At 43.9% G+C, this 25276-nt stretch overlaps 1 protein-coding gene across 1 annotated transcript; it reads right to left on the reverse strand.

Moving 5' to 3' along the window:
- Positions 1-11340: 11340 nt before the first annotated feature.
- Positions 11341-13466, reverse strand: LOC146063066 (taste receptor type 2 member 50-like). The gene is made up of 2 exons (XM_083175081.1): positions 12699-13466; positions 11341-11391 (listed from the first exon to the last, which is right to left on the reverse strand). The coding sequence occupies exons 1-2, from the start codon at positions 13464-13466 to the stop codon at positions 11341-11343; spliced, it is 819 nt and encodes a 272-aa protein (XP_083031207.1).
- Positions 13467-25276: the final 11810 nt, after the last annotated feature.

Raw genomic sequence — 25276 nt, forward strand, 5'->3', positions numbered from 1 at the left:
GGGCTAATTCGGATTGGATCATATAAGTGATCCGGGTTGGATGCCCGATGGTTGGGTTATGCACATACGCAGGACCCATTTTAAGTGTGCACAAGCAGTGTCAAACGCAGGATTTTTAGAGGGGTTTTCCTAATGTAATCCAAAATCTCCCACTCTACAGGGCATTGGAGTAAGTATGGGAGTCTAGTGGAGCGGTAACAGCCCCGAAAATTTGTATTTTTATACACTGGATACTATATGGTAAAGGTTAAACATATAATACATAAATACACAAACATAACAGAACCAGTACTGCACCTTCTAAGCTCGCAATCTCGCACTTCATGGTAGGGCTCCTGTCTCTTCCTCCTGGCAGCTGCTCTCTGGTCCATTGGGAAGTTTGAGGCTCAGATCCACACACACACAGTAAATGCTGTAGAAGAAGCTGGTACACTGGGCATGTGCAGCAGCTCCGCTCTGTCCCTTACACTGCATGATGTAGGGGAAGCTCTACTGATCATATCATATACCAGTGCTATTGTTGTGGCACTTGCCAAGAGGAGCGGGGTTTCCAGGCAACCAGAACCCCCCCCCCCCCTGCGTTTGCCTATGACAAGAGGAATCCTGCAGTTGACAGGCAGAGGTGGGAGGGGTGGCAGGTGTTCTGGAAATTGGGGCGTGTGATATACTGTGACATGCTACAATCAATGCTGAATCAGGCCCATGGACACACATAAAGAATATGGTTTACTAGGAATTGTGTTTGTAAGGGTATGGGTCATTGGGTCAACAAGAGGAAGGTCGGCATGCATCAAGGTCAACATGAGGCTAGGTCGACAGGGTCATTAGGTAAACACAAGCATTGTGTCAACATGGGGAACGTCAACAGTCAAATGGTTGACATGTGGTCTTTCACTTTTTTGTTCCGAATGTCTACACGTCAACATGGACACCTTAAGGTTGCACCAGGGGGCGTGGCTTGACCTGGGACGTGAGCGGACGCTGGCGGGGAGAGCTCCACAATAACTCCTACCTGATTATCCTGACCCAGGGTCCACTGGCAGACCACCTTCATCTCTTTGCTCCCCGCGATCTCTCCTGCACCTCCTGTGACATTCGCGGGTATCTGGGACGGCTCCTGGGGGATCCAGCGGCATATTGGGCCTGACACGCTCCGTGCTCTGAACGCGGGCGCCATCTTGGACCCGCTCTGCACCTCCGACCTGCTCCTACCCGCTGGCGTGCCGGCGGGACACGCTTCAGGGATACCGCTGACACTATCCCTGGCTGCGTTCTACTCCCGGCTTTGGTGGTGAGTGAGCCTACCGGGCTGTGGTGTGGCGTGGTCGCTCATGCTGGGAGGCTGCCGTGCTGGCTACTGTCTCGCACGTGGCCATCTACAACAAGGACTCCAGCACTATCCTGCATAGGCGTGGCAGCTGTTTCTCCCCTGCGATCTTCTGCCAACTTGCTGTGTGGATTCCGGTGGCCTTTTTGGCTCCACGTATTGCCTACGACCATCCACGCTGACACGTGCTACTCTTGATAAAACCTTCTGCTGGCTGCAGGTGGGGGTGCTTTCTGCTAATCGTGCCCCTGTTGCCACTATCCTAGGTTTATCTGGTGGTGTGCTAGCCACCACCATGGTTTATAAGGGCTCCTTCACGGCAGTCAGGTTGCCATTCTCACTGGCTGCACGCAATAATCCAATGATTATGGAAGTCTCTCTTCAACAACTACTGCAGGCTATACACTCTTCTGCCGACAGACTTATAGCCAAACTGTCTGGGGTGCTGGGGGGTGCCCTATCAACCTTCGATGCTCCTGATCAGTATGACCCTGAGGATGGGAAGAAACCACCTAAATGCCATGATCCTGCCACCGATGCAGCACATACCTCTGCTAATACGCTGGTCGGGTTACCCTTGATTGACATGTCAGGCTACGAGGGTCCTTGGTTTCCTATGCCTGTGTGCCTGGATGATAACATTGATATTCCTATCCACTACGTGTTACACAAGACCATGGAAGGTTCCCTTGCCAAAATCCTCGATGTGTTATCCTTGTCCGCTTTCCCTGATTGTGAGTGCTCTTGGCTACCTGTCCCTTTATGCGAAGACAAGGCTGTACTACAACTTCCTCCATTTTCTTTGCCTGTAGTCATACTGCTCTACATTCTAATTGTCACTCTGCCGGTGGCAAGATTTGCCTTGGTCACTTTGGATTTCTGGGACTTTATGCTCGTACTTCCAGATCGCCACCCGGATTATCCCCGTGATGCTGGGGACAGGCAGGACTGGCCGGATTGATAAAATACTTAATATTTTCTTCCTCTGAGATGCACTTTCTAGTCTGCATATCCCCTTCCTCCTTTATTGTTCTAATTATTATTTTATTGCCATTATCTTAGCTACATGTATTCTATCTACACTTGTGCTGTAATTATCTTTATTTTCCAATGTCTGCCGTAATATTATATTTGGTATGTCACAAATGTGAAAATAGTGTTTATGGATCAGGGTGAGCTCTCTCTCAATCCGTATGTGCCTACACTTTAAACTCATTGCCCCTTGCTACATTTTTGCAATAACATCCTGATGTTGGGGGGTGGGGTGGGGTGGGGGGGAGGGGGGGAGTTAGGTAGATTAGCATAGTTTAGGAAGTTAGAAAGGTAGTGGGTCGGGAGGGGAAGGGGTAAATTAGTTCTGTTTAGGCTAATTTAGCTAATATAGCTGTAAGCCGCCAATTTATTCCCTTTTGTGTCAATGCATAGTTAGGAGGGCAGGGGGAATGTTAATGGGCCCCAGGTATACCTAGGTTGGGGTTAGGTCATACAGGATGGGGGGTTATGGGGAGGTTTTTTTTTGGGGGGGGGGGGATTTTGCTTTGTTAGTTAAGGGTAGGTTAGATCTAGGGTGTTTAGTGGCTGGACGTCTAACACTTTTTTGTGTAGTGTGTGTGGCTTGTGTGCTATGCGCATGTCTTTTAATTATAATGGTTTACAAAACAGTCGTATATGCCAACTATGATACATGGGTCTTTATTGCTATATTCCCTCCTTGTAATTGCCTGCCCGTTTGGCGCCTTCGGGTATTGGCTTTACCGTTACAGTGAATGCAATACACCGTGTTATATCGTTAATCCTGCTAATATGTACATTTTTGCTCTATATACAGTATGCTTTGTTGTACAAGCACGATGTATCTCCTCCATACGTATGCACATTGTCATAACTATTGTGTCCAGTCGCTTTGTTTATTGTTTATTATTAGTGTCAAAACTATCAATAAAAATGATCGAATTTAAGATTGCACCAGGTCCCCTCGGATGGCTCACTGCGCTCGTCAGATTATTTTATTCTCCGACCACACCCTAGTGGATAGTAGGGCATGAAATACCACCTGCCGGGAAACGAAAATGTGAAGAACCCCATGTTGACCTAATGACCCTGTCGACCTAACCCCATGTTGACCTTCTAAAGGTGTCGACCTTGGTACATGTCGATTTTCAGTGGTTGGCCTAATGCATGTTGACCTTTCTCTTGTTGACCTAAGGACCGTATACCGTTTGTAAAACTGAACAAACTCGCATCGAATTCACAAGACAATAGACAAAATAAATAGACCTTTTCCAGGGGTCTTGTACAAGAAGTCTCCCGCGGCTGTAGTATTACATCGCTGATTGTTGGTTGTTGAAATACGAGGGACCCCTACTCTTTTTATCCCTTGTATTTCATAAACCAGGGCCCCCTACCTCGTCTGAACAGTTTAGACGAGAGAGGTACTCGTTATTGAGGGCCATGCTGCAGCTGCCACCGCCGCTCCCTCCCTGCCGGTATCAACAAGTGCAATCGCCGATGCCAGCACAACGCCGGGTCCGCGCGCTCGCCAGTATCGCCAGGTGCTCAGATCGGCTTTACAGTTCTCGGTCCAGAGCTGAGAATCACCTGCAGCTGTCTACAGAGAATCTGTATGCAAATGAGTCTGGTGTATTTTCATACCATGTTACATTTAAAGCATCTGTGGTCAGACGGAGATCCCGGCAGCTTCCGATGTTTATCCAGCTTAGAGAGATGTACTGTAATGTGAATATTGTATTTCCTCATTTACATCAGTATTTAAAGCACGATCAACATTTACCTTGTTTGAATTATTGAAACATCTAGAGCTCAAGTGACAATCAAGAGAGTTAATTTCCAAACATGCAAATTGTGCTGTGTTCAAATACTATCATTCTTGTCAATTATTTCCACAGTGTTGTAGAGGCCTTCTTCGAGGCAGAACTGTGGCACAGTGGTTAGCACAGTACTTGCTACTTTTGAAAACTAGGGTAAAATTGACTAAACTGCCATGTTCCAGTCGAGATTCAATTTGGCGGGTTACAAACGTGATTGGGTGTATTTATTTACTAAGCTGCTGTGTTCTCCGGATTCATTTTTTTACCGACGGTGAAGTGATTTTTGATTGGCTGCCGAGTTTGCCTGATGCCAGCACAACGCCGAAGTGAGATCTGTGTGATGATTTTATGTGTAAAAGAAAACAGAAAAAGTTAAAATGTAAAAACAACACAGCTTAGTGTCCCCGTTCCCGAGCATAACCAGCTGATTGAGCTGATGCTGGTTTAAAAATATACAGTGGAAAAAAAGATATAGGATGGGATGTAGTGAGAGACGATTTTTGTGGTTCTGAAAAAGTCGCTCCATTTCCAACGCTAAACTATCCAACTTTTTAATCAAACTCGGCTAATGTAATGGCGTGCGGCTTTTACACTGAATATGCAAATCAGGTACAACTTCTCACGACTTTTAGACTAGGAAGGGTCCAATTTATTGGGACTAACTGGAATGTGATGTACAGATGTAGCCCCTGCCATCCTTGGCTGGGGCTCGCCAGACCCTCCCCGCTGGCAAGCGCTGGCGGACAGGGGCTACACTGAACTGGGGGGCACGTGCATCTCACATTCACGCGCGTCCCAGTCTCTCGGCGGGGACGCTGCGTGTCCCTGCCCGTCTCCGCTTCAGGGAGTCGGGCAGGGTTAAGGGGGCGCTCGGGGCGGCGAGAGGTACCTGCAGCGACGGCAGGGGAGGTGGCGGGGACCGGAGGTAGGCTCCGTTGCCAGGGGGCGCGCATGTGTCTCATGCACGCGCGCCCCCTGGCGGGGATGGTGTGATGGTGGGGCTGGCGTTAGAAACACAAGCCCTGCAAAGATGGGACAAGTCTCACACAAAACAGCTCTATAAATTCAGACATCCAGTAATTACAGCTGGTTTGTTTGGGTGAGTTTAATTTAACATAAAGGAGAAGATTAGAGCAAATTGTAATAAATAAACAAATTATTTCGAACCATATCTATGTAACGATGTAAAAATGCTTAACATATTTTTATTAGTCAAATAGCGCATGTACTGTACATATTATTTAAATTGTTTTCATATTAAATTAATGTTATGCCCACCGGTCAAACAAGCAGCTTTTGGTGATTAAAATGCTGAATAGCATGCCTACTGTATATTCTGTATGTAATTGTGACTGTATCTGCAAAAAATGTTCTGATATAGTGTTTCCCAGCCAAACAGTGTCACATTATTTTTTATGCACATACATTGCAAATATATCTGCATAATAAATAATGTTACACTGTTTGGCTGGAAAACACTGTAGCATAACATGTTTTATCAGTTAAAGTCCCATTTACATACAATATATAGGCATGCTATACATAATTTTAATCATCAAAAGCTGCTTGTGCGTCTAATTAGCACAACATAATTATTTATTATTATCCTTTATTTATATGGTGCCACAAGGGTTACGCAGCGCCCAGTTACAGAGTACACATAATCAAACAGGAAACCAGTAACTTACAGTTGAAGACAATACAGGACAAGTACAGGGTAAATGATTTTAGGAACATCAGCCGATTGCTGCAACATAAGTATCCAGGTGGTAGCAGACAGCGAGCTTTGGTGCAGTCGAAGACTACTGAAGTAAGAAAGGATAAGCACATGAGGTAAGAGGTGCAACATAATGCACATAAGGGAAAGAAAAGTAACAAGGGCATGTACAGCACATAAGATATTTTGTCAAATCAAAGTACTGCATTTTTAAGATTAGAAATAATGTTTTTGAATATTTTTTACAAATGTGCTCTAATTTCTGCTTGTAATTTAATTTAGACATTGCGGTTTAAAACTCACCCAAATACCGTCTCTCATTACCTGCTCTTAGGAGGGGGAACCAAACACCATATTTATTTTATTTTTTTAACTCTTTCCTTTACTTTTACAAATAAAAGCACTGCAAGGATCTCACTGATCCATGCTGGCTTCTGCAAACTTAGCTGCCAAAAGGGGAGTCAATTTGACATTGAGATGAATTATCATCAATTTGCTGATGTGAATGATAGTACATTTCCGTGCCGTCCTGGTGCATATGTCTACCGATTTAGCACATGTTCTACTTTGATTTTCATTCATATATGAGTAAACTTTGCCAATTTTTGTGTTTAGTCAGTTTTCAAAATTGGATCCCTGGCCAAAATTGCCTCATTCATACCCCTCCAATCCCAGTACATTTACCCCCAAGTTTCATGGAGATCATAGTTGATAGTAGAATTTTGCTTGGTGTCCCGTAGAGTCATGCTCCGCCTATAGGGCGTGTCTAGCTCCATATATGGGCTTATGTGTGCTTAAATACTTGTTGCAAGATTTTTCTATATTAACTATAGGTTTTTGGAAACCTAGCAAGTATTTATAACGCTGCTGCCTGCAATATTGAAATTATTTATTTGCTTGCAACTATTCCATAATTGCGATATTTAGTTTCTTCTCACTCAGAACAACATACATAATAATACATGTGATAACTACAGAGTAAATTCCAAATGCAATTTAACCTTGTGTAAAAACTTACTTCTATACAGTAACTGTACTTGTTGAAGAAATACACTGACACATGACAGACTGGGGGCCCATGTTGACAAGTGTTGACATTGAAGCATAAAACCCTTAAAAACTCACATTGACCTTTTGTCTGTGTTGACCTTCTGGTGTTGACCGATTGACTGTCGACCTAGGTGCTGTAGACTGTTCCATCCACACATGCAGAGTCTTGCTTGCAACTTCCTCAAAATATGACCAATGTGGCTGTAGGGGTGCTGCAAAAGTGATTTCAGATGCATTTTAAAATACACCCGGCGTGACATAACATTGTCCATAACACATCTATAGCACCCAATAGGCACCCAAAACACACCCATGACAACTAGGGAGGCCAATCCCGGGATCGGGGGGATCCCAGGATTTAGGCCTAAAATCGTCGGGATTTGAATCCCGGGATTGAAGCTTTCAAGCCTGGGATTTCGGGATTAGTACCTACTTCTTTTTTCAAAGCCGGGCAGCGCTGAGCACTTTAGAATAGTTTAGATGCTGCCCGGATGTCTGCTACGTACTTACCCGGGAACCCCGGTGGCCGATTGGTTCCACTGTGTGCTGTGCTCTGTGATGACAGGCATGACGGTGCCCAGGCTGCGCAGCATGACCCCTGACATCACGCTGCGCAGCCCGGCAGCCGCCATGTCTGTCAGTGCACTGCACAGCATACTGTCGCTCATCCACATGCCCGCTGCGCTGCTACCACCTGCCCGCCCGGCCGCTGGATGGATGGACATCGCTCCTGCTGCTGCCTGTCACCACTACCTATGTAAGTGACAGAGCAGGGCAGGGGGATGGGGAAGAGTGGCAGGCGGGCATGGGGGGAGGAGTTAAAGGGCATTTATATTGATATTTGGGGGGCAGGCCATTTTTTTTTATTAGGGAGGCCAATCCCGGGATTCCTGGGATTGAGCATTTTTCAATCCTAAATCCCGGGATTGAAAAAATGTCCCGGGATTGGCATCCCTAGTGACAACTGCTCTTTTGGCACTGACTTCAGGTTACCTCCCAATCTCTGCCATGAATTACATATGGACCACATATGCAAATTAGTGCACCGTCGCACACTTTGGGTTGCATATGTGCAGTAAGGGTTTCCTAGACTTTTCTCACATTGTCCAGTAAGAAAAACATTGTCCACTTCTCAATCAGGCATTTAGAATTGACATACACCTGAACAATACATATTGAGTATGCAAAGTTTGTTTATATCTTTAAGTCTGCAAGATGCTGAAATGCGTGGTCCAAATTATCAAAATATCAGCACTACCAGCTGCCGTACAAAAATGTCCCGTCTTAAAAACACCTACAGTACATTGTACAATAAAAGCAACCACAGTAGGTGTGCATCAAATGATTTATTGTAGTTTATTCTAATTCCAATAATAGCTTATCGGTCCTAAAACCAGTAGATTCTGAATTCTGATACTGAAATTAATATAATACCATCCGAACCCAAGAGTCTGCTAACATTGGGGTTAGGGTGAGGGTATAAAATGAAATGCCAACCATGTCAACATTTCAGTAGTTTCAACATGCAGAATGTCGACATCCCAGAGCCAATTAGAATTGCACAGAAGTTGTACTCAATTGCAACCCGATTTCTTGCATGTTGAAAGTCATCATGCACAAACCATGTCTTATAATTGTCATAATTGAGATTAATCTCCAAACAAGAGTGCCCCAACAAAAAAGAGGGTTTTTTTCCTTCTTTCTTTGAAATACTACAATCACTCTCCAGGGTGCACCTTCACTACTCTGAATTATTAGAGAACATTGATATTCTCTTACAGGATCATACTGGTGGATCAAAAATACATTACATTACTGTAACTTTATCTAAACCCCATTACCTGTGCACCGGTCTACCCTCCCATTCCCCTGTTCCCTTGGCACCTAACACTATAATCAATCCTACCCCACAAGCTCGCTGCCTAGCGGTCATCCTTGATGCTAAACTGTCCTTTATTCCTCTGTCTGTCTCAAAATCATGCCACATGCATCTAAAAAAACATATTAAAAATATTAATACAAATATTACATAAGACACTGCTAAACCTCTGATCAATACTCTCCTCATCTCATGCATTGATTATTGCAATAGTTTCCTTATTGGTCTTCTCCAATACAGACTCTCGCCCAGGGCCGGTGCAAGGCACCAGAGCGCCCCAGGCAAGTCGGGGTGGGGGCGCCCCGGTGTCTGCCTAATGGGTACCTGTCCTGCGGCGCTGTAAAGCTGGCGGCGGCGGCAGCGGGGGGTCCCTGCAGTTAATAAGAAATAACGAGCGCTATCCGCCGGGCTATGCGGAAGCGCTTCTGTTTTGGAAACACTGGCCGCACGGCGCACACTGATTGGCTGAATCTCAGCCAATCAGCGTGCGGCCAGTGTTTCCAAAACAGAAGCGCTTCCGCATAGCCCGGCGGATAGCGCTCGTTATTTCTTATTGACTGCAGGGACCCCACGCTGCCGCCGCCGCCAGCTTTTACGCACATATATGCCGCAGGACAGGTACCCGGGCGGCAAGGGGGGGGGGGGGCGAAATACCGCCCTCCAGTGGCCGGCGCCCTAGGCAAATGCCTAGATTTGCCTAGTGGTGGCGCCGGCCCTGCTCTCGCCAGTACAATCCATCCTACAGTAAATGCAGATCTTCCTTACCAGTCGTTCATCATCTGCAAAACTGCTGTCAGTCCCTTTACTGGTTACCTGTATTCTACAATGAAAAAAAAAAGTTTTTCCTGGTGCTGGGGGCTAAAGCTGGCTAATAACGGTTAAGGTGCCCATACACGCACCAATTTTCCCGGTGCGATGCATGCGATGAGATGCGCGCTCCCGCGGCATCTCATCGCACAGTACAAAAAGTATGTGCTGCACGCACATTGCATGCACAACGCATGCAATGCAATGCAATGCATTGCTATTTTAGCACAAAACGTACTGTATAATCGGTACGTGTATGGGCACCTTATGAAAGATGTAGCAATCATGGGTTGATTAATCAAACATTTGTCTGCAACTAGTGCAAGTTGATAGGCAGAGGTAATCAAGCAGAGGGAAGCGCAGACAGGTGAGTGATAGGTGAGGTTTTAGATTTACTTCTAATTTGTGATAAATAGCCAGGAATTTGAATATAAAATCAATCACAATTTATTGATGAGATGGATTCCATATTTTAAAGTATCAGTGAAAATAAATGAATACATATCATGAAACAATTATATATACCGTGAAACATTTAGTGCAGAGACCCAAGACTGAACCTGTGCTCCATGCTGTGAGGTGCATGTGAACACTCTATCATCTTCCCAACAATAATGTTTGAAGGGCAATTACATTGTCTTTTTAACAGTTTCATGATTCTCATTCATTTATTTTCATTGATACTTTCAAATGTGGGATCCATCTCATTAATAAATTGTGATTGATTTTATATTTAATAAATAAAGCTCTCCTCCACTCTCCAATTCTTCAAGCCTACCCTGAAATCTCATCTCTTTTGGCATCTTATAATATTCCAGAACTGCCCACATAATCTTCATAGGATTATCCAGTTAAATCCCCAATGTAAAGTCCAAACATCCTGTATACTCATTTATTTTCTCTTTTACACTTTTCATCCTCCCGTCCCTTGGCCAACACTGTTGGGTCATCGTATCATACAGCCCAGTAAGAACTTTTGCCATCTGGTGTACCAGTATGTAATAGATAACACCTATCATTGTATATCGATGCCTATTTTCCTATAGATTGTAAGATTGCGAGCAGGGCCCTCCTACGTTCTGACTGCCTGCAACTACCCAGTTTGTTTTATCACTGTTTCCAATTGTACAGTGCAACGGACTTTGCTGCACTATATAAATAATGTTAATAAATAATAATAACATAAATATTGGAAGAGACACTGAAAGGAGACAAATGTTAAAGTGCTAGTTCTCAATCTCGCAAGACATGTGTTGAAACATCATGAAGATGCTGAAAACCCAGTGATTCAGCCTGAAGATAAATATTCTACCATAGGGATTACCCTAATAGCAAAACTTATCATAGCAAACAGTGATTGCACACATCGTAGAGACGGGATGCAGTTTAAATCCTGGCGGTTCGGATCCCGGCGTTCAGAATCCCGATGCTGGAATCCCTACCGCCGAAATCCAGACAGTTTCTCCCTCCGTGGGTGTCCACGACACCCCTGGAGTGAGAATAAATTAGCGTGGCGAGCGCAGCGAGCCCGCAAGGGGGGGCGATCCACGTCCCCCCCTTGTCAGGATTTCAGGGGTCGGGATTCCGGCTTCGGGATTTTGAATGCCGGGATTTCATATTGAATCCCGTAGAGACACTTTACCTGTTGGGTTAGCGCCAGCCGTGGCAGGGTGCAAGAAAAGAGCAACAGCAGGTGGCTTTATCAATCTCCAGAGACATATTACTGGCCCCATCATTTTATCGTGTCAGCTTTGAATGGGAGGTCAAAGGAAATGAGCAATTGCTGAAAAGGGAAGAAAATCAAGTAGAGAACACTGGACTGGCATGTGGGGACATTATGGAGGTTGTGGGCCACCGCAGATAGCACAATTGTAATGGAAGCTGTATAAAATTACTAAGTGGCCTTTTAGATGCCAAAAAAAAGCAGCTTGGAGCAGTCTGTCTATAAGAATTTCACCCTGTGTGTGCAAATCATGGAGATTGTGGTCATCGTGGAGCTCCAGAGACTTGGGTTGCAGAGCTGTGGAGCTTTGAGAATGATATCCCTCAGATTACTGTAATTGATAATCTACAGTATATATTATTATTTGTTTTAAATTTGCTTCAGTTGAGTAATAGAATGTGAAATGACTGTAATCACCAATGGATTCCCAGGTCCACCTGTCTCAGCACGTTTACTGTCTTAGTTAATGTCTCTATTTCCTTTTTAAGGATTGAAAAGCAACTTTAAGTTTCTTTCTGCAATCCCAAGTAGAAATACAGAATAAAAGTCTTTCTTTAGAGGGTTTCCAGTAATATGTTGCTTAAGAGTTCTGTTCCGCCAAATGTTACTGACTTTCTTGGTATTTACTTTATTCGGTATTTACTTTATTCGGTACTTATGTAATATCTGGACTCCCGTTTTTCTTATGAGACCGCGTCCCCTCGCGGGGCTCGCTGCGCTCGCCACGCTTCGGGCACGGTGGCTCGCTGCCCTCGCCACACTATATAAAATCAACTCCATGCGTAGTTGGATAGTAGGGGTATGAAAAAATGGGGTGCATTTAACATGGGAGCCCAGATAATACATAAGTACCCTTTATTCTTCTAAATTTGTATTATGAATTACATATTTATATGTTTTACTTCTAGTCGGACAAAAAATAGGAGTTGTCCATATGATCAACTTGCGTGCAACTCATGATAAGCCCTGCAAATATATCAACTTGTGTTGTAACACCTCAGTTGTATCTCAAATCCAGATATTTAGTCTTCTGTGTTCTTGGTTAGTGAAGGATACTAATTCATCTCCCACAATATATATATATATATATATATATATATATATATATATATATATATATATATATATATATATATTACAATTTACAATGTGATCACATTGATTCATGAGTTGTATGGACATTTCTAAAGTCTTTGAGTGATTGTCTCCACCGAATCTCTGTCTTCGGGAAAACGTCTGCAAATGAGCCAGATTTTCATTCCAAGTTGGAGGATTGCAGAGAGACGATTCCTCAGCCTGGCTGTTATATAGATCAGGTACATAGAATGCAGAGTGACAAAAATATGCAAAATAAAATAAATTCCTACCTCATCCAGTGAGCTCTGATAGAGCCATAGAGTAATGTAGGTGAAAAAATATAAGATACTGGCCACAAATGAGAAAGTTAAAAACTGTATGGTCTTGTAATAGATGTCCAGTTGTCCAATACCAGTTCTGTCACATCTCATCCTATGAATGTGATGACACAAAGAGATTATAACAAGGACTGAAGATATGAAGAACATGAGGAATGGCAGAGTCTCCCACAGAAAAAATATGTACAAGTGTATTTCAATGATTTCCTCATTATATGTTGTGTTATGTAACTTCTCCAGGATTTCAATGGTCGTGAACAAATTAAATATAGAGCTGTAACATATGGACACCAAAACAGCCACGACGATCAGATGGACGACCCTCTCTAGTATAATGATCTTCAGACGTAGGAAGAAGACGCTGTGGAAGGTGCAGATCTTCAGGCAGAAGACAACGGAGAGGAGGTTGGCCAACCAGATATTAGCGTAGAAGGAAAATGAAAAAATACAGCAAATGATTATATATATTATAGGATTATTTATAAAGTAAATATGGTTAAAGAATTGCAGCAGGCTGGCAGAATGATAAATAATCCTGGTGATCCCGAGGGAGGTGAGAACTTGGTCGGTAGAGGTCACTGGTCCTTGTTTCATCCAATCAGTGACAGTCACAGCAACGATAAATCCACTTATCATTAGTCCTGCAATATAGGTGATTACATTGGCAGCAACAATACTCAAAGGTTGCAATTTATACTTTTCCTCCATTGAGCTGTTCATGTCTTCAGTGATAGATGTGATCTCTCTTAATGAAATACAATACAGGTGATTACTGAGTCAGAAGTTAATGTCTTTATATCGATGTATAATGCAAATGATAATGCAAAACATTGGAGCTATTCCTGTTTATACAAATACCGTATGCAAGTCATGTCTGTATTTTGCCCACACTTAGGATGTTATTATTGTGTCACTCTTAGGATGTTATTATAAGGTGGCAGAAAAAGATTAGATGTTACATGAATACATTAAATTTTATAAGCACCAGGTATACTGCTATTATACTGTAGTTACATTTAAAGATATGTAGAACAGTAATTTTGTCACTTTACAAGGTATTGGTTAGACTGTATCTAGAATATGGATGACTATCTTAAGAAGCTATTATCATATCTTTACCAGGCAACCCCTGAAGACCACCTGTTACTTGACAGGGCCCATAGGGCTCTTCACCCACACTCACAGGACTCATCTCACCCTAGAGATGTCATTCTATGCTGCCATTATATACTGTGAAAGAGGACGTTGTACGTGAGGCTAGAAAGACCCCTACTATATCATTCCAAGGCCATACTCTTCAAATTTATCAAAACATTGCTCTTACTACAGTACATTACTCAAGAGGAAGAAATTTAAATCTGTGACCTCCCTACAACATTTGCAACAGATGGGGTTTCCCCTTCCCATCCTCATCTGGCACCAGAACAGTCTCCACTCAGCTAAATCGTTAGAAGAAGCCTACAAACTTCTGATCTCTCTGTGCACCAGCATCTCTCCTACAATGAATGGCCCGACTTCATCGAATGAAGACTCCCCCTGTCACTGTACCAACCTCCACTCCAAGATGATCTCGGAGTCGAGACTGGTCTAAATTACCTCTGTAAAAAAAGCCTGCCTCAGCTGTCCATCCCCCCTGATGCCTTTATAGATTGCTACTTGTTTCCCTCCTTTCTCATGATGCTTCACTGATCCATTCTGTGATATACGAAAATTGGTTCTTCTTTTGTCTTATTCTGGTCCATGCGTTTTCATCTTTTATTGACACTGTCCGTTCTATTACCGATTCCTTCAGATCTACCTTTAAACATTTCTGATATTCATTTATGTGTTTAAATATGCCTAAAGTTATAATCTGTTTCTTATTAGATGTGGTTTCCTTAGGTTAATACCTGTTAACTGTTGTACTTTTATTAACATGTAGTAGATAATATTTTGTTACTATCAAATGTCTATCTACAGTATATTATCTGCCATTATAACCTATTTCTATTTATTATGGTCCTGTGTAGGGTGATTCTTTAAATATGTAGCTTATGCTCTTCATTTGCCCAGGCCATGTTCCCCATTTTGGCTATTTTACCCAAGTTTGGTCTTAGTGACATTCCTTTACTTTCCCATGACTGACACCTTAGACCAGAAGTATTTCTCTCTGGTCCCCAACTTCCCTTTGTCCCACAAATCCCCCAGTTACTTTATATATTTCTTGTTTTCTTTACAAGGACTTTTTTCTCAATATTACTATATTGTTATCAGACTTCCACGGTAACGTCTGTTCGTGGTCCCCTGTAGAGATGTGGTTCCCCGACGGGGGTCTCAAGGTGGCACGGTTTTGGAAGTCTCATGAATCTTAAAACCTACTCACACAATATTAAAGGTCTAAATAGCCCTTCAAAATGCACAAAGCTCTTTGTCACAGTTAAACGATCCAAAAGTGGTCTAAATTTTTTACAGGAGACTCGCTTTAAAAATCCATCTCACCCCGAACTGAAATCTAAGGCACATCACCATTCCTTTCATGCTTGTGATTCCAAGCAGAAAAAAACAAGGTGGTCACAGCTTGACTAGCCTCACACTTAACCTTCGACATTCTGAGCACCCATGCGGACAGGGAGGGTAGATGATTAACCTTGGTGGGTAAACTCAACAATACCCTTTTTTACATTGGTGAATATTTATGCCCCTAATCAGAATCAAGCTCAATTTTTTTTAAAACTTGATGCCCTTTTAGCAAAACTTAGTAGAGGGACACTTATTGTATCTGGTGACTTTATCAAAGTTCTGAACAACACCATTGATAGATCCTCATCACCTTCTCCCTCTTCTTCTAAATCTCCCTTGTCCACCACTCTAGCACTACTTTCCCTCCTTAAACACCATTTGTTATTTAATTAATTTACACGTTTTTCTCCGAAGTATATAAATCCTACTCTAGGATAGATATGATTCTTTTAAGTCCCAATATTACTTTCAAACTTAAACCTGCTCATATCCATCCTATGATAGGGTCTGACCACTGCACCGTTTCCACTGACCTTATCTTGTGATGCCCTGCCCCTCCCCCTCCACTTGGAAGATTAATGACTCACTACTCCATAATACTGAGTACTCAAGCGCTATCAAAAATGATTTTACTGTATATTTTGAAATGAATGATCTCCTTGAGACTTCCTCAATAACACTGGGGGAAGCACATAAAGCAGTAATTCGTGCATGGCGTCTTGATATAAAAACAAATGTAGAATCTCCCTTCACCTCTCTAACTTCTTCTCTCCAAACATTAGAACGTCAATATATTATTATTTATTATTTATTTATTTATTTACAGTTTCTTATATAGCGCAGCAGATTCCATATAAACTATCCCCTTCTCAAACTAACATAGAACTTTTACTTAAGGCTAGATCAGATGTCTCTTTTGCCCTTTCGGAACGCACAGCTAAAACTCAAAAGTTTCATTCTATGAAAAAGGCGACAAAAGCAGACAAAATTTTGGCATCTAGACTTAGATCACAACGCTCTCAGAACATTATATACAAATACGAATGTATATGCCATCGATATAATATGAATAGGAATCACCATTCAAAAGAATGGTGATTCCTAATTTACTAAGCGGCCGTATTTTCAATACGGCTGCAAATTACCCGCAATTAACAAGATACGGCCGCTATTTGCCGGTAAAATATGCCAAGTAGCTCCTGATTGGCCGCTAGGTGGCCAATAGCAGGATTCGGGAGGAAGATCCGCAGGATGTAAACACACATCCTGCGTCTTCTCCTGTCAATTCGCTGGATCCGGTCTTTGCGTTTTTTTCTTTTATCAAGACCGTGGATACCTACTTTGGAATAAAGAGGACCAGATCTATACCGGAGGACCCTTATAAGTATAATTTCCTTCCATTGTTACTGTACCCTATGGATTTCTTCAGGACATGTGGATGGACAGACAGCGACCTGCTTACGGACTCAACATAGGTAAGCATCTGTAGGAGTGGGCTATGTATGTAATAACATTTAATTTTTCTTGTGTGTCACTGTGTTTATTTAACTATTTGTATTGCTGTGGAACTATAAGTTCCAGCGGGCCCTTTAATGCCCTGCATGCTGGGACTTGTGGTTCTCCAAGTCCCTGCATACGGGGGAGGCTTGCTGAGACTCATAGTTCCTCAGCAATATACAATAGTTTTATTCTATTTTTTACACTGTTATCAGCCCGATGCCCACCGCACAGGTGCATTGGGGATAGCCTCAGACTTCAGCCTGGGCAGGTAAATTATGGAGGGGGGGATCCCTTCATTGGGGGTCACTGTTCCCCCCAGGCTGACCGGTCAGGGGGTGAATTCCTATCAGCAAAAATACGAATCCATACGCCATCGGAAAATACGAATCAGTCAAATACGACTGATTAGTACATTTTCATCCAGAATACGATTTCCTAAATGCCATACAACGATGATGCCAGTCATTTGCATTCAGATTAAGAATATGAATATGAATTTTCATATTTGTATTCTTAGTAAATTTCCCCCTATAACTTAAATAATAACACTACAGGTTTTAGACCCCCCGATAGTATTATTTCAGACTTCTCAAATGAGCCCATCTTCCTATTTTATCAGCGCAAGCCTTGGCCTAACTGAACCGATACTTCTCTGAAGAGGAGATCTCCCTGGTTTTCGGCATCAAGAAGCCATCAAGGGCCCCTGGCCCTGATGGCTAATCGACCTCTTATTGCAAGAATTTTGCTGACATTTTGGCCTCCCGACAAAATAACATTCACGTTGGCCTGATACACTATGAACAAGTAGGTTTCCTCAGACCAGGGACAACAATAGAAGGGGCGATTGACCTTATCCAAAGATTCATTAATAGACAAACTCAAGCATTTGGTATCTATACAGAATTTCTAACAGCTGTTACAGCAATTGACTCCTCTCCGATAGCTAGAGTTCTTATGAATGTTGTTCTTTGTGCCCCTTTCCCTCTCTCTAATGCAGTGTTTTTCAACCACTGTTCTGTGGCACACTTGTGTGCCTTGAGCTGTTCTCCAGTGTGCCCCCAGATCTAGAGATGCCCAAACCAGTTTACAGCCACCCCCAGTTCACCTGTTATTTACTGGTCTCTTCTTTTCATGTAAAGGGCCGATGTATTTTATTTTTGTTACCAGTGTGATTGTTTTTTTTATGGGGGCCAAAATGGGGGCCAATGTGTTTTGACCTGTGGGGCTCTCATGGTTTAGGAAGAAGAAAGAGAGAAGATTTGTCGTGGTGTGGTGCACCTATTTAGAAAAGCTGATATTATTATTATTATTATTATTATTATTTTATTTATAAGGCGCCACAAGTGTTTCGCAGCTTGTAACCTTTATTAATTCAATTTATAAGGCAAGCGAAAAAGTATTAAAAGAGAAACACATACTGTATAGACAAACAAGTGACTGGTGGTATCTCTTTAAAATTACACTAGTGGACGCTTCGTGTGTGTTTGATATTTATTTTAAATAAACATGGAGCAGACAGGCTTTTTGTCCCCCCCAAAATAGGGGGACAAAATGAGTAGAAGTCCCCTGTATTTTGAGGACCAGCACCAAGCCCAACAAGCCAGCAGTAAAATGTCATAGCTGGGGGACACTCGCGAAACTCAGGTCCTGATTGGCTGATAGGCAGCTAATCACACACTTTGGGGGAGGAGCAGAGAATGTAAACAATACATTCTCCTCTACTTAGTCCAGTGGCTTCAGGTACTTGTGTTTTTTATTTGACCTTTTCCAGGAATGCCTACATGGAATGTAGTGCACCGATCTTCACCGTAGCTTGGTATAATATCCTTCCACAGGTCCACCACTTGCATTCTACTGGACAAGGGGATAGACCTGCGATGGACTCTATAGGTGAGTACAGTATGTGAGATTGTAGTGTGCATTAAAGCTATACTGTACTGTGTGTGTATCTGTTATTTAACTATTTGCATTGCTATAGAACTACAAGTACCAGCGTTCCCTTTATTGCCCACATGCTGGGACTTGCAGTTCATCAAGTCCCTGCATGTGGTGCAGGCTTGCTTGGACAGGGTCGAGTAGGCGAGTCAGCAGCTCACATGTCCCTGTAAGTCAATCCGCCATCCGCCAGCCTTATGGCGGCTCGCCATAAGGCTGGCGGATGGCGGATTGACTTACAGGGACATGTGAGCTGCTGACTCGCCTACTCGACCCTGTCAGCAAGGAGGTGGGGAGCGGGGACCAAAGGCTTCCCTGCCCATCTCCACTTCATGGAGATGGGCAGGCAGGGGCAGAGCGGGCAGGAGCGGGGAGATGGGCGGATGGCTTACAGCCTTCGACCTAACGGGGTGCGCGAGCACGCTCCATTCTGTCAGAGGACAGCAGCTGGTGGGGGACGGCGCCTGGCGATTCTATCACCAGGAGTCACTCTAATGAGAGTGGCTCCATCTGTACTTCCACAACATTGCACAATAGTTTTATTCTAATTTTACACTTAAACAATCATAAAACACAAAGAAACAGGTGCTATTAAACATTGCTACATTTATGACTATTAATGTCTGATATTTATTAATTTTTCCATTCGATTGTGTATTAGAATAAAAATCAATTAATAGAAGTGCTCCTTGCTAGTTATGTGATGTTAACTACTTAAACAATCAGCCCGGTGCCCACTGCCCAGGGGCACCAGGGACAGCCCCGGGCTTCAGCCTAGGCAGGGTTAATTCTGGAGGGTGGACCCTGTTATTGGGGGGTCCACCGTCCCACAGGCCCCCCCAGTCTGACTGGTCAGGGGGTAATTGCTTTGGCCGCGGGACATTATATAATGTGTCCCCCGGCTGTGCTATTACCCTGGCAGGTTAGGCCCGGTGCTGGTTTTCAAAATACGGGAGACCTCTACTCCTTTTGTCCCCATATTTTGGGAACCAGGACTGGCCCTTGAGCCTGGTGCTGGTTTTAGAAATTACGGGCAACCCCTACATAGTTTTAACCCTGAATTTCTAAAACCAGAACCAGGCTCTTTAAGCCCAGAGCTGGTAATTGCCGGGGAGGGGGGGGGGGGGGGGGACACCTCATATTGGGATTTTCAATTGTTTACTTTTTTTTCTATTTTTTACACAGAGGAGTCTGCACGGATCTGACTGATCTGTACAGGCTACTGCCAAATATGCCTGGAAAATGAGGCGTATTCTGATGACTCTGCTATAGTAGGCCTTATCTGAGGTGGAGATGACAGGGAGTAGAGAATTTAAGCAGGATTTTGCCCTCTGGTGTCAAAAGAATCATCTCCAGCTTATTACAGAAAAGACTAGTGAGATGATTTCAGGAGAATCCAACATTCTCCTCCTACTTCGGTGAGGATCCAGGGAGTGAATATTGAAATGGTAAAATCTTACCATTTCACCTGAACAATAAATTGGACTGGACTGATAATTCTGATGCTCTGTATAGGAAGGGACAGAGGAGACTGAGGTCTTTGGGGGTGCAGGGAGCGCTCCTGAGGACCTTTTTTAACTGGGTGGTGGCAGTGTATTGGAGTGTTTTGTTGGGGTAGCAGCATTTCGACTGCTGACAGCAAGAGACTAAACAGACTTTTTAGGAAAGCCAGTTCTGTTTCGGGAATCCCTTATGCTGCTTTCCCACTACAGAAACGGGTAAAGACCCGGTATTGTTAAATGGGACTTTAAAACGTGTCTAGCCTGAAACCCCTTTCTTACTGCATGTTGTAAATGATATATTACTGGTTCATTACCGTTTTTGTACCATTCACATTAAACCTGTTTTGAAAGGTACAAAAATGGTAATTCACTAGTAATATACTACATGTCCCCTGGTACCTATCCTGCCCCCCCCCCCCCTGGTACCTGGCAGCTGGTACCCCCCTTCCCCCCCCCCTGCCCTGGTACCTGTTACCCTCCTCCCCCCTGCCCTGGTACCCCCCTACCTCCCTGCCCTGGTACCCTGCTCCCCCCTCCCCTGGTGCCTGGCAGCAATCCATCCGGGCAGCGGGGCAGTGCAGTAGGCAGCGGCATGCCAGGACTCCTAGTCGGCAGGTCCCCCACTGATTTTTTGAGGGGAAAGGGGGAAGGGCGGGGAATTTGGGAGGGGATGTGACCTGAGCACAAGTGACACAGAGATGTTTTACAAATATACATGCATAGGTTCTGAATATGTGTAATAGAACAATTGAGTTAAATAATCCACCTGTAGTATGGTAGATAATGACGTGGCGGTGCTCCCCTAAGAGTAAATATAAGTACCAAAGTAGAAGAGAAAAAGTACTCTCTTTTATTTGGGGGCACTCTTTTAAATTGTCAAAGGTATTTAACAAGAAGTAATTGTAAAATTTAACTTTTAATAATCATTTAAAATACAAATTAACAGACATACAGACATACAACACAAAACATAGATATCATAGGTAGAGTACGGGTAATTTTATGGAATAATTTTGTACTTTTCCTATGGATTTTATAGATTTCTGAAATTACCAGATTAGGGGAACACTAGTATGAGCAATACAAACAGCTGTACTTAGTGTCAGCTTTTCCATATATTGAGGTTCCTATTCCTATCTGGATGAAGCTAGCGAAATATATATAGACAGTATTTTGACCAGAGAGGAATAGTCCTGCTCTGGTGCAGTCCAGAAATTGGCAATATACTCGTAATGATTGTGACTGTATATTGTTGTTGCCGTAAATATAGTAGGTGTTTACTGGTGATGGGTATAGGGTTGTGACGGTAACCGCTCAAACAAAGTTGCAGGGTATAGGTGCTCACAATATAAGTATAAATGAGTGACACTCACAGTGGTAAAGATCACTGAAGCTGCTGCTGGCCTTCGCAACCGTACTGTTTCCCTGAAAGTCAGTGAGCGGTCAGTGATATTCTTTCTGTACGTAAAGAGTGTCAGAAAGAGCAAAAATGGGGCATCTGCTGTCTCTTTTAGGTAGATCAAATACCCTGTTGTAATCTGGTCAGTGCAGGGTTAAGTGATTTCTGTACCTGTCAGAGATGAGAGTGCCCCTAATGGTAGGTAGATAGGTGTGTATAGAGAGAGGTATAGGAGGCGTCTTACTCTCGGGGGTAGGTGTGCTGCTTTCTGCTTGTCTGCTGAAGCATTGATAGCAGATGAGCGACACCTGTCACCTGTCTGCGTGAGTAGAGAGTAAGATCCCACAAAGTGGGGAGCAGAGAGAGAGAGAGTGCGCAGAACTGCTGTATTTATTGCAATTGTGACAGCCAGGACAGTCAGCAGTGCGCCAATGTGAAAGTACAAGTACAGTAGCGGTTACCGCCACTTACCCGTCAGCTGTACCCAGTCTCCTTATGGTCCGGATCTGCTAATAGCCGTTTCATATGGCAGAGTGTAGGAATGAGCCGCTAGTGCGGCTTAGGTCAGGTCAGACGGCCGTTTCGCTGGGGGTTGGGCTTCCTCAGTGCCTGTGTCCCCCACTGATGCAGGAGCATGATTCAGGAGGAGGGTGCAGCTGGTGCACAGACAGTGGGGGCACTGGGGATCCAGGCAGGTCCGTGTTCAGGAGGAGGAAGCGGATGCGCGAATGGGAAACAGCGGGCCTGAAAAATACATATGCGCATATCTAATGAGCCTCTAATTAAATATGTGCATATTTAATGAACGGCTCCGCTATTTCCCATTCGCAGCAGGGACCCCTGCCGATGAAATGACAATCTCCGAATGGACCTTCCTCCTCCTGAGCACGGACCGCGCTGCCCGGATCCCCAGTGCCCCCGCTGTCTGTGCACCAGCTGCAGCATCCTCCTGCATCAAACTCCAAACTCCTGCATGATGCTTTCATGCATCAATCTGGGACCTGTCGACTAGGAGCCCTGGAATGCTCGCTGCCTACTCTGCCTACCATGCTGCCCCACTGCCCGAATGGATCGCTGCCAGGTACCAGGGGAGGGGGGGGGGGTTGCGGGGGTACCTGGGGAGGGGGGGTGGGGGTACCATATGCAAGGTACAAGGGGGGGGCAGTACCAGCTGCAAGGTACCAGGGGAGGAGGGGGGGGGGGAACCAGGGGGAGCCAAAACAGGTACCAGGGGAGGGGGAAGACTAGTGTGGTATCTTAAATACTGTTTCCGAGCTATTCTCACTGCATAGAAAACGGCTCTGAAATTACTGTAGGTAGCTCCTTCAGTGATAGATTGCTTCACCCTCGTTGTCCCACAGAGAGATACAGTACCGCAGGTGTTTCCTTCCTGCCGCAGTTAGACCACCATGGTCCCTAATAGATTCCTCCATACATCTTACTTTTATGTTACACCAAATCATGCGCAATATATACTTTACATACTTCTTACTTATTTACCGTATTTCTGTACTTTGTCTTGATTTTTATTTTTTATTTCTGTATGTGTGCTTTTTTTACGTTAATTTAATTTTTATCTGCACCATGCACTTTGCTGTAACAATGTCAGTTTCTCCATTGTGAGATAAATAAAGGAATTCTATTCTATTCTAAATACGAATGGCCGCATATAAACCATAGTAAATTAGAAAAATACTAATTTACGGACGTATACGTCCACAAATGGCTACGCATAGGTGTATACATAGCCATTCGTGCTTAGTAAATTTCCCCCAATGTGCTCAACGAGTTTGGAGGCAAATGGAATGAGAGAGACGGGACGGTAGTTGGAGAGAGAATTAGGATCAAGAGTAGTTTTTTTAAATATAAGAAAGACAATAGCATGCTGGATGGCAGAGGGGACTGTACCTGGTAGAGCAGGGGTGTCAAACTCAAATTCATCGGGGGCCGCATCAGCAGTTTGGTCACCCTCAAAGGGCCGGTTGTATCTGTAGGTCCCCCTGTATAATTATAATGCCTTGACACCACAGGCTGCTCCCCCTGTATAATATAAAATGAATGCCATGACACCACAGGCTGCTCCCCCTGTATAATAATAATGCCATGACACCACAGACTGCTCCCCCTGTATAATATAATAAAAGTAATGCCATGACACATAAATGATTATACAGGAGGAGCAGCCTGTGGTGTCATGGCATTATTATTATTATTATACACGGGGACACCTCAGGAAACAGCAGATTTATATATTTTTTTTATTGTGAGTGTGATCCTCATCCTCACTTACTGTTTCTCCGTCTGTCCTGCAGCTGCTGCGGCTTCCAGCTTTTCTTCACTGCTTGCTGAGGCCACACTGTCCCCGACTCCCGGTGCAGCTTCCCTGCCTGCTCCTACTTCTCTACAGATGCAAAGGCGGGCGGCGTCATGACGTCCCCACCCAGTGTCTGTCACTGCCGGGCATCAGAGGGAACAGGCAGCCGGGCCCTCCTCCACATTGCCATGGAGGCCGGCGGCCATGTTTCTGTAGCCGCATACATATGTGCCTACAGGAACATGGTCGCCGACAGTGGAGGAACAGGTAAGGCGGCCGCGGTGGGGTGGGTGAGAGGAGGTGGCCTAGGCAGGAGCTGGGACACACTGCCCAGCATGCTATCTCCTCGCGCGGGCCACATGACGAGGTCTGGCGGGCCGGATTTGGCCCGCGGGCCTTGTGTTTGACACCCGTGTGGTAGAGGGATAGAGATCAGCACTGAAATAACATCTATAATTTGCATAATATAAAGTTATACAGTTCAGCTGATTGGTTGCCATGGGTTACGTATCCTCTGGCTCACTTCTCCTCCCTAATCATTGCCTCATACATCTACCCCTCAGTCCCGTGTCCAGAACGAGGAAGAGGCAGATCTAGCTGCAGCCTGCCCTCTCTCTCTCCCCCTTGCCTGTACCCAAGCTAATATTTTTTTTTTTTAAAAAGGATGTGGTCATGCCCCCTCTCATTGACCACGCCCCCATTTACAGTGGCCCAACGGCACTGTCAGTGGCCCTGTGCACAAGTAACAAAACATTTATTCTGAGATATCGATAACAAATAAGTACCTGATTAAATACCAGTATAATTTCACTATATTATATTTGTTCCATTGTTTATTGAAAGTATTATCCAGTGTTATAAAATTATTTGAATTATTGATAAGTAAAGAGCTACCGAAAAGGTTATGGTAATGGTGAAAGATGAAGTGATATATATTACATAGGTACAGTCATGTTTACCGTGTTCAACATGTGATAACGATTTGTCGATTGTCATAAACGTGCGGTATTGCTTTCATGCAAACATTTTGTTATCACGTTGTTGCAATGAACTGTGACCCTTATCCTGGTTCACTCGCAAAGGCAAATTCGTTCTCAAATGGACAAAACCATGATGCACTGCAGGTGGGGCAGATGTAACATGTACAAAGAGAGTTACATTTGGGTGGGGTCCATTTCAGAAGGAATTTGCCTTTGCAAACTTGTGTTGGTGTAGGTCCACATCTTTGTATACAGTTGATAGATCTATAGGGGGAAATTTACTAAAGGAAATGTGTAAAAAATAGGTGTAAAAATAGGTGTATTTGTACCCAGAAATACACTTATTTTTGACATTTTCTATCCCGAAAATACAGCAATTTGTATCGATGTGCTATCAATAC

The sequence above is a fragment of the Crinia signifera genome, chromosome 3 (genome assembly GCF_055691185.1).
Source record: "Crinia signifera chromosome 3, ASM5569118v1, whole genome shotgun sequence".
Classification (NCBI taxonomy): Eukaryota; Metazoa; Chordata; class Amphibia; order Anura; family Myobatrachidae; genus Crinia; species Crinia signifera.

What these genes read in the sequence shown, in the direction of transcription:
- LOC146063066 (XM_083175081.1), bottom strand. Translation starts at nt 13,466, where the DNA reads ATGAACAGCTCAATGGAGGAAAAGTATAAATTGCAACCTTTGAGTATT. An exon ending in ATCAGAGCTCACTGGATGAG is followed by an intron (nt 11,392 to 12,698) that starts GTAGGAATTTAT and finishes TTCCCTTTTCAG; the next exon opens with CAATTGCTCATTTCCTTTGA.